Source organism: Calliphora vicina, chromosome 4 (genome assembly GCF_958450345.1).
Source record: "Calliphora vicina chromosome 4, idCalVici1.1, whole genome shotgun sequence".
In the NCBI taxonomy this organism is placed as follows: Eukaryota; Metazoa; Arthropoda; class Insecta; order Diptera; family Calliphoridae; genus Calliphora; species Calliphora vicina.
In genome coordinates this window covers 98,334,834-98,353,380 of record NC_088783.1, presented here as the reverse complement: position 1 = coordinate 98,353,380, position 18,547 = coordinate 98,334,834, and the positions used below count along the sequence as shown (strand labels likewise).

General features: G+C 29.4%; 1 protein-coding gene across 1 annotated transcript in view; it reads right to left on the bottom strand.

Annotated features, from left to right (window-relative positions):
* The window catches only part of acj6 (abnormal chemosensory protein 6), a 79,557-nt gene that overhangs the window by 39,691 nt on the left and 21,319 nt on the right, over positions 1-18,547 (bottom strand). Inside the window, exon 3 of the mRNA XM_065509840.1 lies at positions 12,583-12,762. Coding sequence (XP_065365912.1) covers positions 12,583-12,762 — 180 coding nt within the window. The remainder of the gene's footprint in view (positions 1-12,582; positions 12,763-18,547) is intronic.

Genomic DNA, 18,547 nt, shown 5'->3' with positions numbered 1-18,547 from the left:
TCCTCATTTGTCTGTCTGTCTGCTTGTTTCTGTCCGTCCGTCTGTCCGTCTGTCTGTCTGAGTGTTTATGGTAGTAGCCTTTTTCTCTCGCTTTGTTTTTTTTTTTTTATTTTTTCTAATTTTTAATGTGTGATTCATGCTTTGTGCTGTTTTTATTTTCGGTTAATGGAAATCTGCGTATAATCCTGCTCGAGTTGATAAGATGGGCGGGATAAACTAGTTATTGCCATTAATACGATCAATTTGATGTGCATTTCGGTGTAAGTAAATAACAACCTTATTGAAAACATTAAAGCTTAGCGAGTACTTAACATGATGTACAATTGTTTGTTGTACGTACAACAACCATGACGACGCGTCTATGATGAGGAAGGAATATGTATGTAAGTATTTAAGTTCAAGCAAAGTACGAGTAAATAATGCGATGAATGTTTTTCAATTCCATTTTCTACCCCAACCCCTACCACCACCACTCACTACTTATAATTTCTTTTACTGTTTTGTCTTACCTTTGATGTGCTGATAAGTGTTTCTTTTTTTCAAACTTCGTTTTTTTTATTTGGTATTTTTGGTTTTGGGAGTTTGGACATTAAGATCCTTTTTAAAAGGTTTAAATACTTTCGAGATGTCAATGTTTTTGTTTGTTTACTTTTGTTGTTGTTGTATATTCCGTTTAGCTGCTTTGATTCCCTGTACATCCATACAAACTCAAATGTATGTATTTGGAATTTAATGGAAACCGACTGTAAGATCTAGTTCTCGTCAGATTTTTCAATAAAAAATAAGCTTCTTGTACAACTTAAATATACTTTAATACATCTGCATGTCTGAATGTATGTAAGAATGAATGAACGTATTTAGGAACATTATATCATAAGAGTGAAATTGAAAACATTGAAAGTGTTTTAGCCTTTTTTGTGCCATTGAGCGAGCCATCATCCAGTCAGTAAGTTGAGTCTTTAAGTGCATTAAATGTTTAAGTTTGAAATAGATACATGCAGGTACGAATACAATGGTTTGCCCGGTACTTATACATATTTACCATTATGTATATTAAATATATTGCAAGGGTCTGTCTGTCTGTTATAATCTGTTAAAAGCTTGTCCGATAAATATTTTAATAAAATCTAAATTGGCAGATGTTTTAATTTAATTTTCTAGCCTAAGATTTAGCAAAAAATCGAGAATTTTACAAATACGACAAAATTTACATTCCATGATATCAAAATAACTCATGCAAATTATTTAATAATAATTATTTAATAATATAATCTATTTACATTATATGGAAGAGGCAACGGCAACTGTCCCACTTTTTCGCTCATCAAAGGATATTATCAACAATTTAAACAATATTTGGAAACGCTAACTAAAATAGTTTCCAAAATATTCGATAACACAGGTAACAGCAAAAAAGGCTTCACTAACCACTATATAGATTTCATGCATCATGGCTACCTAAGTACAAAAATGGTAAACTTTTTTAATTCTATGGATAGATTTTTTTAAATTTTTTTTCTAAAATTGTGAATTTTGTTACATGTTTCTCCACATAATTTATGATAACTCAAAAAGGGTTAGATCGATATTATTGAAGTAAACTTTGCATAGGCTTTAATCTGTTAATATATTACATTTTAATCTGCTCAGTAGTTTCGGAGTTATAATACCAAATTAAAGCAAAAAATATATATTTTACGTGAAAATTTTTGTGTTTTAAAAAACTCATAAAAAATCGAAAACGACAGAACTTGTTTTGGTTTATTACTTTGTCGCAAAGCCGCATATAATAGCAACAAAATGAGATATCGATCATACAAATGATTAATTCTTTTCGAATTTATTCACAATTAAGTGAATTCGCTCATTTTCACAAAATTTAACTATTTTGTTTGATATACATAAAATTGAGTAGTTAATGTTCTTCTTTCGATTGATTGAATATTGAAAACATTTTCCACATGCTATGTACAAATTTTCACATATACAAATATTGCGTTTCAATCGGCTCAGTAGTTTCGGAGTTATAATAACAAATTCAAGCAAAAAATATATTTTTTACGTGAAAATAGCAAATTTTTTTGTTTTAAAAAAATCATGTAAACTCGAAAACGGCAGAAATTGTTTAGCTTTTTTGTAAAGCCACATGTAATAGGAATAAAATGAGGTATCGGTCATAAAAATTGATGGATTATTTTCGAATTTATTCACAATTAAGTGAATTCGCTTATGTTCAGAAAATTGTATGTGCGTACAAGCGTATACTTTGAATGTAAATTTTACATGTGTTTTGTTATTGTAACAAAAACAAAACACATGTAAATGTACACTCAAATACACGCTTGTACTTTGAACATAATCGAATTCACTTAATCTTCTATATATGTATATAAAAATGAAATGGTCCATGTATGTAATATCATCACGTGAGAAAGGCTGGAGCGATTTGGCTCATTTTTTTTTTATTCGATTCGAAATTTTCAGGAGATGGCTTGCAAAGTACAAATTTAGATATTTTATTTGCAAATAAATAAGAACAGGCAGGGTTGGAGAAACTTGACGAACAAACATTCGTAAATGCTACCGGGCGAAGCCGGGGTAGTCAACTAGTTGTGAATAAATTCGAAAGTAATAAAGCAATAAATTTAAACAATTGCCGTTTTCGATTTTTCATGATTTTTTTAAAACAAAAAAAATTTTATATTTTCGCGTAAAAAATATATTTTTTACGGGAAAATATGATAACAATCAATGGATTGTTATCATTTTAATTTCTTTTAAGCAAGCTGCGTATATCATAGTAGATTATTTTCCATTCGATTTCAAAGACTTTTTATATATTCCAAAAGTGTTCGGCTATAACTTGAAAATACATTCTTGCGTGTGCTAATTAAACTGCTAAATAATTAAACCGCCATTTAAAAGATATAAAATATTTGCATAGTAATAAAAAACTTGAAAAAATACGTAGGTACTAGGGTATTCATTCGACTAATGATCGTTCGATTAATCGAATAATTTCTTACGAATAATTATTCGAATAATTTAAAAATGGCCATTTTCGAATAACGAATAATTCGAAAAATTTTATGTAGAATAATCGAATTAGCGAATAAATGTTCATATATATTTAAATTTATTAAATTGCTTAAAATTTTTCATAATTTCAAATTTAAATAAGTAATAATGACTCACAAAAATTGTATTGTTTCTGAAATTCGACAAATAACTAAAGACAAAGGGTCTTTCGATCACTGTAGATGATTGTTCTAATAGCTCCTTCTATAAATATATAAATATTACTTAACTTAGGACTTGAACCAATGAAAATAAAAGGTACGGAATATTTTGTTATTTAGCTGGCGAAATATTAGAAGAATAGCAATTAATAATCAAAAATTTTAACTTAGATTAAAGTGGAGTTGAATGAGATGGAGAATGTAATTTTGAAACGGTCGTCGAAAGTGATATTGAGGATGACATTTATAATGATTACATTGAAATAGATGAAGGCCATGATCTTAAAATATATGTATGTATATAAGTGATGTTATTAACCGCGTACGTAAGTGTTGCAAAATATTTAATAAATCGAACGTTTTGTTGCAAGAAAAGCATGATGTTCGTCTTATACATGATTTGGAACATCGTTGAACATCTTTGTCTAACATGGTAATAAACTTTTTGCGTATTTGTAAATGCGTCAATCATGCAATGCCTGATTTAAAATTAGACACGTTCACTGACAATGATATCACACTTTGGACATATTCCCTTTATTGTGTAATTCCCCAAGACCACTTTATTAAGCATAGCTTCGGCAACGTTGATAGGGCTTGATGTATAATACAATTTGTTATAAATAATTTAGAAATAGTGAATAATTAATTTGCTAAAGAATTAGTTACTCAGTTTAAAACCCGAATTAATGAACGACATAAAAAAGTTCTTAATATATTGTAATTGAATTCAGGATCATGTCCAACTAGCTCAATTTTTTTAAAGCATAGCTCCAAAACGGAAACTAAAGGGTTTGCTAGTGGAGTTTTGTAGATTGTTCGGGAGTTAATCTGATGATGGACTTTGTTTTCGAATGTTTTTTTAAACACTATCAATACTTGAATTGTTAACTTTAACGTTATTTTTTGTTATTCTTTAACAATAAAATATTAAGAAAACGACATCAAAACTTCATTCTTTACTTTTTTAAAAAAAATTTAATTATTCGAATAATTCGATTAATTTTAAAAGTGTAATCGAATTATTCGAACAAGTTAAAATCTCTTATTCGAATTATTCGTTTTATTCGAACAAGAGAAAAATCGAATAATACGAATACCCTAGTAGGTACTTAATATACCTATAAAAATAGTCAATGTGTTTTAACCTTCATAGGGTCTTCTGGTCAAAAATAAAAATAATACGGAGATTTCTCAAACAACAATCAACCGTAGACATTAAACAGAGGCATATTTCCTTTGATAATAAGTTGCTTTAAAAGACTCATATAGGAATTATGATTTGATCGTCTCGATCACATCTTTTAGATTTTTTTCGGTGAAAAAACAAAATTACTATAGTATATAACTCTAGATATTTTGTTTTGTTACTTTTGTATCACAGCTTAATATATTATTTGAAACCATCTCAAACTAAAAAAAAAATTGAAAGGTGAACGATTTGAAAACTCGGTAGATTACAAATAAACCCAACAGTTAAGCAAGTAGTCAATGTATCTCTTATACCAAGATATTAGTAACTGCCACTAATGTCTGATCACATGGCTGTATTTAATTTATATATTTTTGTTAATTTGACACGTATGTATATGCACTTTTTAGTGCAGAGTGTATTCAATTGATTACTTTATGCATCCCATGTAATCTAGAGGGAAGACAATTGCCACTTAAGTGTCTCTAAGTAATCTTGAGTGTAGTCTATTTAAATGTTTATTTTGTACTCCACTTTTTTGTAAGTAATTCGTACAAACAGATTTTACACAAATTGTGTTGATATAATTCTTATGTAGTTTATTTAATTTTTGCTTGAGTACTGACAACCCATGAAACCTATCGTGACGTCATTTGCCACTTTTCTGTCAAGAAGAGTTGTTATTTACAAGAAATCGGTTATTGGACTGTCTGTGATATGTCTTTTAACTGACTATTTCAGATCAATTAGCAGCCGTACATGTTAAAATATCTAGTTATGTAGCTGATAAAAATAACCAGTTAGGTAGCTAGTAATGTAACTGAATCTATGTAACCGGTATGTGAATGTCTGTCTCATTGTAATCCAAAAGAGTCAATTGACCCCCTACTGACGACATGCAAGTGTTAAAATAAACTTCCAAAGAGTATATAGTCGTGTATTCAACATACAATATGATACAAAATTGTAAATTTCATTGTCATCGAGATGTAGGATGACGTAACTAAATAAAGAAAATATAATTTTCGGAAATAATTTTTCATATTGTTCGTATTTTATTATAACACACTGTTGATATAATATCCCTTAACAAATACATGCTTATTAGACCTGCTATTAAAAAAAATAGATTTACTTGGGATGGTTCCTTCTTTTTTGTTCTTTAGTAGCTAAAATTAACTGATGTAAAATTTAAGGAAAATCGGATAACGAGAACCCGTCATTGAAGTCCATTGAAAGTTTTAAAATTGGATAAACAATGCACCATTGCAATGGTGCTATTTTAATTTCTTAAAAACTGACTAAAACATTATTTTTTATACTACTAAATTACCTTCCAGTGAAAATTATCTTTCCAACAAGGTACAAAACATTAAAATCAAAGCAATAATAACAACCAGGTTATTAACATTTTCCGATAGTATTGGACTTAAATCGAACATCGGTTATCATTGTTAACCAAACTCTGACAACAATAGATTTGCTTCGTATTCTAGTGTTACGATGTGTGTACTGCTGGAGACCAATGATTTAGATACTAAAAACAAAATAAGACCCATCCATAGAAAATCTATTTATTAAGGGCAGGTGTAATGCTATGTATATATACACTGAGTATATATGTATGTGTGTTTGAAATTTATTTTTGTATGCGCTGTTCATGTCCATATTAAAGTAGTATCCACTTTTTTTGCTTTCAATTTTTCAATGACAAACACTTTTATATTATTTATTGTTATTTTTATTACTGTTCGGGTAGAGAATATTTTCATTTCTGCTCTAATATGACATGAGAAAAATAAAAGTTATTTTGACAAACGTAATTTTATTAATTTGTTCTCAATTGTCAAATAACGATCATAAATCAGATGATTCTAAGATTGTCAATTCATTTATATTTTATTTGTAATGTGACCACGACCACATACAAATATACATACATATGTATATAAATACAAGATTTAATAAGTTTTATCTTAAATTAAGATGATTTCTTGTTGTTGACAAGCATTAGGTTAGTCCGATTTAATACTAAATTTTATATATAATTTATTTTTAAAGATAGAGGGTTTTTTTCTACAAAAATACAGCCATAGAGAATTATGAATAGAGACGAGGCACTCCGTATTGCCAAACAACAATTCAAATAATATGTCTGATGCAACAACAAAATACATTGACTAACATTTATCATTCCCATGACAGCCGGTTCTACGCACCGGAATGACCCGAGTTCACTCGGCCAACTAACATTTATTTTGTTGTTGCAAGAGTTATATACTTCTCCTATCTATGTTACCCTATGGATAGAGTATTTTGCATTGTAAAAAATACATTTTAAATTTAATTTATCCATCTGGTTTACACATCAATAGGTAACCATTTGGACCAATCCCCTTGTAATGTTTACTGTATGTTCCTACATGGAAGGAACAATAGGCTACTTTTTATTTTGAATTTTCAAGTGGGCGTGGAACCTACCATACGAAGTAAATGGTTATTTTCGAATATCTGCAGAACTATAATTGTGGCAGTAATCAAACTTTATATAATCCAATTTCTTATCAGTACCATGAAATTTAACCAAAAAGAGACGGATCGGAAGAGGGGGTGTGGCACCTCCCATACAAAGTACATAAATATTTATTTTCGAATACACTCAGGTCTCGTTTTATGCGATAGATGCGTTCCAAAAAAATTCGCATAAATTGAATTCGTATAAAACGATACTCTAGCTCCATATAAAAACTAATGATTCGTTCCAAAATTCTGAAAAACCGCATAAATTCAGATTTTAATTAAAAAATCAGAACAAAATCGCATAAAAAAATCAATAAAAATATTTTCATTTAAACAATAAAAACAAAATACGTAAAAAAAAAATAAACCAAAATATAATATTAATTCATTAATTACAGAAAAATTGAAAATGACTCAAAAAACTGAGCTAAAAAAGCTTTAAAAAACGTCTAAAATTTCAAAATCTTTTGAATTCTAAAAAAAAATTAATTTTAGAAATCGCATAAATTTGAATCCGCATAAAATAGAGACCTGAGTGTATCTAGAGTACTATAATTGTGAAAGTATTCAATCTTTACACGATTCACTTTCTTATCCCAACATGAAGTTTTACCCAAAATCGAAACAGGGGGTGAGTCTCCTACCATACAAAGAAAATAGTTATTTCTAAATATCTTGAGGACTATAATTGCAAAATTATTCAAAATATGTTTATATTTTCAATGGCAAAAGCATGATATACAATTAAAAACTAAAAAAAATCCGGTATTAATTATATTCATTTAGGGTGAATTCCAAAACGTCTGTATCAATGCATCCTTAAAAAGTCGAGCGATTCTTAACGCAACCGTGTAAACTTTGATAATGTTTCATATCGCAAAATGTATGAAAAAGTAAAAACAGGCTAAGTTTTTTTTTTTTAATTTTAAATACGCGTTTGCATGCTTTGTCTTGATAAAGATATGACTGCATTGGAATTCACCCTTAGTGTATTATAAATAATATACAATTATTATTAATAGAGAGAATTAATATGTAGTAAAATAACAATTTTAAGTTTAGTAAAGCATTCCCGAATTCAAATTATCGTAAACAAATTTGTATTCCGGGGATTTTACGCTTTTTAATCTTGTAAATTCTTTCATTTATTTGAAGGTATTGAAAATGGAAGATTTCATCAACGTAATCTTCAAAATGCGAATGAAAGATATAAAAGTGACAATAATTTTAATTTAATTCGGAGGTTTATACAGTATATATGTATAAACATAAAATCCAAAAAAAGGGCCAGGTCAGATTCATCATGAGCATATCCAAATTAGTAAGGAAACATATTTTGTAAGTGGAAATTATACAAAATGATTGAATTAAAATATAATTACTCGAAAAGATAGGGGGACTTTGCATTCGAAATATATCTAATTATTTTAAGATAGAGGAAATTTATACCACACATTTTGGCTTTTTCTTAGTTATGGGAGAGTACACACTAATAATGTATAAAACTAAAACAGTTTTATATTTCTTAAAAACTCCGAACATCTATTGATAATTTAGTCAAATTTCCAACAAAAAAATTGCCTGTTATCGGTATTTAGGGTAAATCATAAACATAACAGAAAATAATACAATAAGTTATCTGTCATTACACTTGTAAATAGTACCCTTTTATCTATTTTAAATTCTATAAAATACCAAATGACAAATTTTATTTTGAAACAAACCAAAAGTTACCTAAAAAATCAATAAAACTTGGCAAAAGAATATGTTTTCTATAATTCAGTGCTTCTTTTTTTTGTCATATTCCAGCATAAAAAAAATCAAACAGGTGCACCAAATGAATTTAATTTGATTAAACCACTTGTGGTTTCAACGAAAACACGACAATTGCCATAAAAAGCAACTGAAATGAATTTAAATTACGGAAGGAAAACATTTTAAGGGAAATTAAACCATATGTTGAAAATATTTAACTAAAACGAGTACAAGAACATTTATGAACCACGTAACTGTGATTATTTGCCGTCGTTAACCGGAAACGTATAAGTGTAATTTAAATTGAATTATACTTCATTAAGGGTGGACAAAGCGCTTAAGTTTTCCGTGAGCTGGTAAAACATCGAAGGGACATTATTATATTGTGTGTGGCTGTGTGTGTGTTAGCATATGGGAGTAAACTAGTATCCGGAGGAACCTGTTTTTACACAAGTTTAATGAACTGCCTACCTAAGACAGTTTTATGCTCATTCGTACATAAATACAACTACAAATCATCTTTTAATCAGAATTCCTTAACGAGATTGTGTTTATGCCTCTGCTCCATCACAATCAACATCATTGTATGTAGGTTGTAGTCCTTTGTTGGGTTTTTTTTTTTAATTTTGTTTATTTCATGTTAACTCCTTCATTAACGTAATTATAATTTGAATTACCAGTTATTACCGTTACAATTATTATATTTGTTGTTGTTGTTCTTTTTTATTATTGGAAAGTTGTACTCATTGTGTAGTATCATGTAGAAGTAACACCCCAAATAACTACCACCACGACCAGCACCACTGCAGCCGGAGCTTGTTGGTCTAGGTTGATTTGGTTTTGGCTGACGACGATACGAAAAATGTTCTCTAGTTAATTTTATTGTTATTTTAATTGAAAATTTGACAGTTTGGCTAATAAAGAGAATGAGTTTCGTTTGGCGTTTGTTAGCTTTCGATTGTTTTTTTATTTTTTCTATTTTAATAAAATTAAAATAATATTACGGTTCATACCACACACCTATTCAATATACATACTTATGTACTACATATCCATCCTTCCTGCCCTCCATTCTATCATTCATACATTCAGTGATGAAGCTAACGTGTTGTTTGCCTTCTGGGAAATGGACACGTGACGGTCGTTCGTCAGGTAAGTATGTAGTACATGTATGATTCGTGTCTGTAATTGTAATTATTGTTGTTGTTGTTGTACACTTGAATTGTAGTTTGTTGTAAAATCAAGGGGTTTAGATTAGAAAACTTATTGGAAGTTGATTGTAATCAAATTGCACAACCTGTTTTCTGGAGACAATCACACGAAGAAAACCATAAAGGAACAATGTCTACAAGTGCGCGTGTTAGACTGTAAGCGTAGGAGTGTGTATGTACTCCTGAACACGCACATTAGAGCTGCCCCTAAAAAAAATAATTTAGCTTTCGATGGTTCTTATTTTGGTTATGAGTAGCTAAAACCAACTGCTGCAAAATTTGAGACCAATCGGATAATGAGAACCCGTGCTGAAAATCTATTAAATGTTTAAAAAATGGGTAAATAATGGCACATTTTATGATTTCTAAAAAAATAAATCTAGCTATTTAAATATTAAGTATTTTGTTACCATTTGTAATAAATCTTATATTTCTAACAATGCATAAAATACGATAAATCTAAGTTATATGAATTTTTTTAGACTATAAGTCAAGCGAAGGTAATTTTCTCTGAAAGATGAAATAAATCTTTCATATGTTTAAAAAAGAATTTTAAAATAGCAACATTATTGAAAAAATAAAAAAAAGTACCATTATGCAACAGTCGACTTCCGGCATACAATGGGGGAATTAAAAAAAAGTGTAAATAAATCTGTAATTACTAAACGGAAATTAATAAAATGTCCCATGTCTGTAGAGGAGTTGTACTTTAAACACCAAGGGGCGGAACCTCAAGGTCCCAAAGTTGGGATCAGTTTTTTTTTTGGGATTTGAGAATTCTGGGATTCTCAATAACAAATCTAAATTTTTTGAATTCTAATTGAAATTTCATTAAAAAAGATTCTTAAAGTAAGGGCATGGCTCAGTAAATGCGAACGAACATTTTCTGTCTTATTTTATATTGAAACAATGAAAAAAAAAAATCAGGTAAAATTTTGTTTTTTTTGTTTATTTTTACAAAAAATCTTCAATGACTTTTTTAATTCTTAACATATATTTGAAAAGATATATTGTATATCGATTGTAGATCTCTTTTAGAAGATTTCATATACATATATAAACATTTTTCAAATCGGATTTTTCAATGGTTTGGACAAAACAACTTAAGTCGAGATAAGAAAATATCTTAGTTTTTTTTATAATAAAACTTACTTTTCAAAACTCTCCGTTTACACTAATCCGCTTCTTCTTACGAATATTAGTTTCTGAGATATTATAAAAAAAACAAATCAACTTATTTGGAGTTGTTGTTGATTTGTTTTTGACAAAACAACTTAATTCGCAAAAACTATTGAATTTATCGATAATTATTTTATTATTTATCCACTGTATAATTCTTTGAGATAAATAATAAAGTTCTTCAAGGACAAATAATAAAATATTGATCGATAAATTCAACAGTTTTTTCGCTCTCCTGAAAAGTTTTAAAATTCCACTTAAGTTGTTTTGTCAAAAGTTCACAGATATATAACCTACTTTGGGTAGGGTCTTGGTGTTTGAGATCCGAATTCAAAACCTAAACTACACCTCTATATCAGTTTCGAAATTCCACTTTCTATTGGAAGTGTTAGCAAATCGATTTCTTTAAGGACAGGTCTAATACACATACATATGTGTATGCATACAACATACATACACATATACAAAAACATAATTTACCAGTTCCGGCGCTACAAGTATAAAATCATAAGTTTAAGAAGGTACATACAATTGTACGCATTTGGTGGAAAAGGGAAATGTCGTGCGGTGAGGTTGAATGATGATGTTAAACTTTTACTTGCAATATACATATAACACATGTGCATGAGAATAGAAATCCAAATGTATTTTGTAATGAAAATGTTGTACAGTCATGTATTTCAATTGACTCAGGTGTACCACACACAATTAATTTGAAAAAAAATAATATTTCATAATTTCAATTTATGTTGTTCTTATTAATAATGATGAAATATATTTTTATTCATCAATTACTGCCCAACCTGTTTACACATTCTATAAGATCCGATACTCATTCCACTCAGCATTCTCTCAGAAGATGTTCAAGAAGCGCTTTGTTTCTAAAACCCTGAATACACATTCAAAATTGCATTGCAATTATTCTTATGTGTTTATAATTACATTTATTTTGCCCTATTTATTATAAACTGTTACATGAAACCAGAGAAGGTTGAAAATCTTCTAGAAAATTTAGTTTATTATAACATTTGATGTTGTGAAGTTCACTGAAGTAGCTTTTTTAGTACAGTCTTTAGGTTTTATGCTGAATTCATTAAGAATATTTTCCCTAATAACCCTTTTTAAGCGCTTGTTTCAGCAGAGCTTCAATTAGGCTTTGATTTTCTTTATAATTTTTTTCCGCAGGTTGAATAATAAAATAAAACGAACGATCGATATGATAATAAAACGAAAGATCGATATGAGGACTAATCAATGCAGTTCTTAGAAGAGTCCATTCATACATTTTTTATGGAACAAACTTTACATGATATAGCAAATTTACGAAAATAAACTATTTATGGTATTCTGACAAGTTCTTAAAAAACATATAACTATTTATGTATGCGCAGCGATGATGAGTTTTTTATAATTTGTTTTTAAATTGTAAGATCGACATTGCTTGAATAATATATACTTCTATATATACTTGACAGTATTAATTTACCTGTAACGGTCTTTGAGGAGGTCCGCCCATGCTATGATGATGGTACATTACATCGTGTTTCATTTGGGAGGTCATCTGTGAAGGATGTACGTGAGAGGCTTGATGTTTTCCCATGTCAACCGCCGCAAGTGCTTCAGCTCTGCTAAGAATTCCATCGTTGATCCCAGCAAATATATCACCCTAAAATAATAAACAATAAATAAAATCATGTATGTATGTAGTATTGTATTAAAAAATATTAGAATCCAATTGGAATATAATTTAAAGGTCTAACAAATTAGAAAGAAAATTATTTAACTTAGGGATTTTACTCGGGAAACCCTCACCAATATACCTAAGCGAACCCAGTCGGATGATTCGGTTAAATCATTTGTTGAACTCATTGGAAAAAATAGTTTCCATATTGTTCCAATAAGGAAAGGTGGACTGCAAGAGACAAAAGTAGTAGTAAACACTAAGGATTATTAAAGGAAAATCTCTCAATCATTCCATATTGTTCCAATAAGGAAAGGTGGACTGCAAGAGACGAAAGTAGTAGTAAACACTAAGGATTATTATAGGAAAATCTCTCAAAAGCCATTAAAGGTATAGAGTCCAGGAGTTGGGCTATCAGATAAAGGTTAATATCTTCAATAAAGAACAAATCAGCAAATCTTTAGAGTTGATTTGGAGCCTGAAGGAAACAAGATGAAAGGAAATGAAAATAAACCAATCTACTCAATGTGATACCTGTTGAATCATAGAATAACATTAAAAGAATTAGTCATGTCCTATTGCCAAGTGCTTGGAAGCACTAAAAATCATTGTACCTTGCGTATAGTATGTATGTCAATGTAATAGATATCCGTAAGATAGGAAATGTTGTAACTGTGATGGCGATCGAACTACTAAAGAGATTAAGAGAGAGGCAAAATAAAAGGGCGACTCTTAGAATTTCCCAACTCTTAACTGAAAGGTCAACACTGCTATTATCAACATCTGTCAGTCTAATCCTGTCAAAATTTGAACAATATGCGTCATTTAGTTTGTGTTTGACAGCCATTGATAGCAACTACTTTTTTTCGTAAAAAATTATCACTGAAACCAAGACTAAGCATTATAAATACTATGGGAACTCTGCATAAATTTCAATAATAAAAAGTGATTTATTGAATTTCGTTATGATGTTGGCCGATCGGAGATTGAAAGTGCGATGGATTGTGGAACACACATGTGAAGTTGGAGAAAGGTTGGACAAAGGTTGGACAAAGTGCATAGACTTTTAAGTAGACTGTTGAGAAATAAAATAACTTTTTTTTTTTTAAAAAAACCTGAGTTTCAATCAAAAAGGCATGGATGTTTTGACCCACCCTCGTATATAAGTGTTGAAATATGCGAATTTCTAATAGGAATACACTTCTGGAGTTTCTTTTCTGAATAAAAATAAAGTTTTAACACAATCAAATTCTAAACGCACGCTAATAAATCAGTCAGTAATGGCTAAACCTGGAATAGGTTATTATGTCAATGTTTTGAGTTATCAATAACCTAATGTATCTCAAAATATGGGAGGGTTGGAAGCTCTTATGCAAGCACTTACTCAGAATATTACCTTTCTTATGACAAATTTTATGTCATCTATGCAAAAAAAAAAATACAAGAGCTTTTAAGAACGCAGAATAAAATGATACAAATTTTCTTAACGAGAAAATGAGTTATTTGAGAATATATTTCTGGAATGCAAACGGCTTAAACCAACACAAATCAGAAGTATCCCACTTCATGATGAATAACAGCATCGACGTGATGATGGTTTCGGAAATTGATCTTACCAATAGGTATAACTTTAATATTTCAGGTTATTCTTTATTTTGCACTAATCATCCAGATGGTTAGGCACATGTTTGCACTGGTATTTTAATTAAAAATAGATTAAGACATACCCTAGATGAATTCTCAAAAGATTATATGCAGGCAACATCCATTTATCTTAAATGTTATTGACTTTGCCATTACAAGAAATGTTAATAGAAATTCAATATCTGCAGAATCATATGATTTACATATCATTATTATGGGAGGACTAACATTCCAAAATGTCATAATGAAACATTTTATTTTAGAACTAATTGACAGCTTATTTAAAAATGGTACGTGAAAACAATGTATGGTATTTAAACAAAGGAATTATGTTAGAAGGTAACAAATTATGGGCGGTTTAATGAAATATGTTATTAAAAATCATAAAAGCCAAACTCGTACAGCGAAGCTTATTCAAGAAAATAATATCTTTGATTTGTGCCTTTGGATGTAAAGTGAGCCAAAATTAAAAACCGTAAAATATTTTCATTATATTATAAAGTTTTATCCAAAAAATATCCTAATGGAAGACGGACAAACAACCGAAGAAACCCGAAAGCTTGCTTGTTCCAACTCTTGGGATGGAAAATCTCTTCTTGAAATTCCCAAAATTCTGGGAACGAGTGATTCTACTATCCAATACATTCTAAAACGATACATAACTTCAAAACAAATAAAAAATTAAACCAAAAATGCACACAATAAAATATTCAGTGAAGCTGAAGAGCGAAATATTGTCAGAGCGTGTAAAAAGAATCTCTTTGCATGCTCTTCCAAACTTACGTCCATTGCGGGAAAGAATGCTTGCGTCCGAACCATCCGGAATATACTCCATAGAGCGAATTTGAATGGTAGAATGGATAGAAAATACCTTTGCTTAGCAAGAGAAATAAAAAGGACTGCTTAAACTTCGCCAAACTACATAAATCAAAGGATTTTTCTTTTTGGAAAGATGTGCTGTTCACAGACGGGAGAAAATTTAATATATTTGGCTATAATGGAAAACCATATTTATGTCGAAAGGCTAATGAGGAGCTCTTACCAAAACATGTTAAATCTACTGTAAAGCATGGTGGTGGATCGGTGATGGTTATCCATGGCCATGATGGCCATTATCAAAGCCAAAACTGACTTTATCAAACACTTATTATTTCTACCAGGATAACGATCCTCAGAATAAAGCTTACAATGTCAGTTCGTGGTTATTGTACAATTGTCCTCATGTAAAGACACCTGCTCAGGGCCCTGACATCAGCCCCATCGAGAATCTTTGGAGTTACCTCGATAATAAAGTGAGACAACACCAAATTTCCTCTAAATATGAGTTGAGAAGAGTTCTTACTGAGGAATGGGAAAATATTGATCCCACCGTTTGCCGCAAACTAATGGAAAGTATGCCTAAGATACCATGAATGCTTATTCAAGCAAAAGGATACCATACAAAGTAATGATTTTTATAGTATTGTTACCTTTTTAGCGTACCATGTTAAATGTATGAGTTTGGCTTTTAGCGGATTTTTTTGTTAATTCTTATTTACAGTGTTATTTAAATGGTTTTACTTTTATTTTATATATGAATTGAATACAGAATTACATAAGCACAACCCTCCCAAACACACTTTTTATCTAACTTTAAGAAGTAAGCTGAAATTAAGAGATACATATATAAAAAATTTCCTAGTGTACGTTTGGCTTTTTTCAATTTATTTTTTTCTTTTTAATGTCTAATTTTACAAGACCTACTGAAAATTAAATTTAGATTTAGTGTACACATTAGGGTATTCAATTAATCGGGTTTCTGGTTTAATCGGTTAATCGAGCAAATAATTAATCGAGGTTTAGATTTATTCAGTTAATAATCGGTTAATATAAAATTATTCGATTAACCGAATAATTTCTATTTTAATTTTCAATTGAAAATACAACAACGAAATGTATGTCCAAAAAAATAAGGTATTTGAGATCATTTTTGTAAACATATCGCCTATTTGCTGCAACAAAGTCATAACCAGCGTTGCCGTTTTGGGCTTTTCCTACCAAATTTGGTAGGATTTTTTTCATTTGGTAGGAGGGTAGTTTAAATTGATTTTTGGTAGGTTGGATCAAAAAGTATTTATTTAAAAAAGTTTAGCAAGTTAAATAAAACATGCAATTAAATGAACACACTAAAACCAAAACACAAACTTTTAGTACAAAAATAAAAATAATCATATTGAAGTTCAAACATTTTTTATAGGCATAAAAGCAGAAATGTATATTGAAAACAATCTTAGCTCGGATTTATTTATTTATTTATTTATAAAAAACTTTATAATCATAATAAATTATGAATACAAAATAAATATTGGTGGATTTTTATCTGGGTTGAATGTTTTGTATATGTGTTGGTAGTTGGCCCATTCTTCAAATTCAGTTTTTTTAATGGATGTTGAAATTGCTCTTTTGACATCGCACTTATTTGATGAGGTATATGAAAAAATTGGTGCAGAAGAAGCAAATTTTGCTGCTTCGTCCGTCTTAGCTCGGATGAAATATTTGAAGTTAAACATAATATATTAAAATTTTATATCAAATTATTAAACCAAATAATTTGACTTTAAACGTGAAGATATCAAACTTTTACAAATAATTACTCCATCGAAAGTACTCTCTAAAGAAGATTTTCCAATATTGTCCCTTGTTTTAAAATTTTCTAATCTTATAGATTGTGATCCTGATATTATTATCTCTCAGTGGAACTTGTTAAGATTATCGGACATAAAACTTTGATCTGATTTAAATATAGATTTATTTTGGGATCAAATAAATTCAATGAAAAATGGTTTAAATGAAAGAACTTATGGTAATTTGGCTAACTTTGTTTTCAATTTACTTTCGTTGCCACATAGTTCTGCAGATGCTGAACGTAAGTTTTCGTCACTTTCTTTAATAAAAACTAAATTAAGAAACAAATTAGAAACTAGTACAATCAAGCAACACTGGTCATAACTCAAAATCCGTGTTTTTGAACTAATATACAAAATATGCGCCGTTCTATAATCTTTCATATAGTTTTATCAGTTTCAATAAAATGAATTATTTTTTGTGTGAGAGTGTTTTTTTGTTGTAAACATCAAAATTAAAATACATGATTTTCGTATATTTGATAAGTAAAAATTTGGGTTAAATACAGATTAGAAAGATGTTAACATCTACTATTTATATTTCTGAAATCGCATGATTTGTTGAAAATTTATTTAAGAAATAGTAAAATGTCATAAAACATTCAAAGACGTTTTTCTCGAAACGACTTTTTTGTATTATGACGTTGTTTAAGCAAATGAGCGATGTGTGAGTTTTTTAGGGTTTTAGTGAGATCTTCTGAAATAATCTTTTATAAAAAGAATATAATTTAAACGATTTTTTTATTTTCTTGACTGTAAAAGTGAAGAAAAGTTATTTATTGACAAACATTTCAATTTCTAATGTATTTTGTTTTTAGTTTTTTGCTATTGTGCTCTTTTACTACATTAAAAGGCCAAATACTCTACATTGTGAATACCGCTAATGTATTTTGTTTTTGGTTTCTGCTGAACTGATATTTTACTATATTGCTACGGCAAGTACTCTACAATAGCGGTATTCACAATCTTGTGGAAATGATCTTGCATCATTGCAAATTCAAAATTTTTCGCTAATCCAATAACAAAATACACACAAAAACCTATACAAATGATGCAAGACCATTTCCACAAGATTGTGAATACCGCTATTGTGAATACACAACAACAATACATTGATTTATATATATTTTGTTGTTGCAAGACTTAGGATTTTGGAAACAGACGTAAGTTTTTTGTTTCTCAGTAATGCTTTATATATTCTCGATATTAAATAACAACCTAAGTTGGACTACTGCGGATTGTTGTACCAATCTTGTATGTAAGTTATTTGGTGGCTTCGAACATTCGATTTCAACATACAACCGAACTTGGCTATATCGGCTCTACTATCTATAACGATCCAAAATATATTTAATTTATGGGGTCTCAAAATTGGGAATAAACGGAATGGCAAACCCTTACCACTCATGGTGTAGGGTATACAAAGTACCCTACACTTTTCCATCCAAAGATTCATCCAAGTA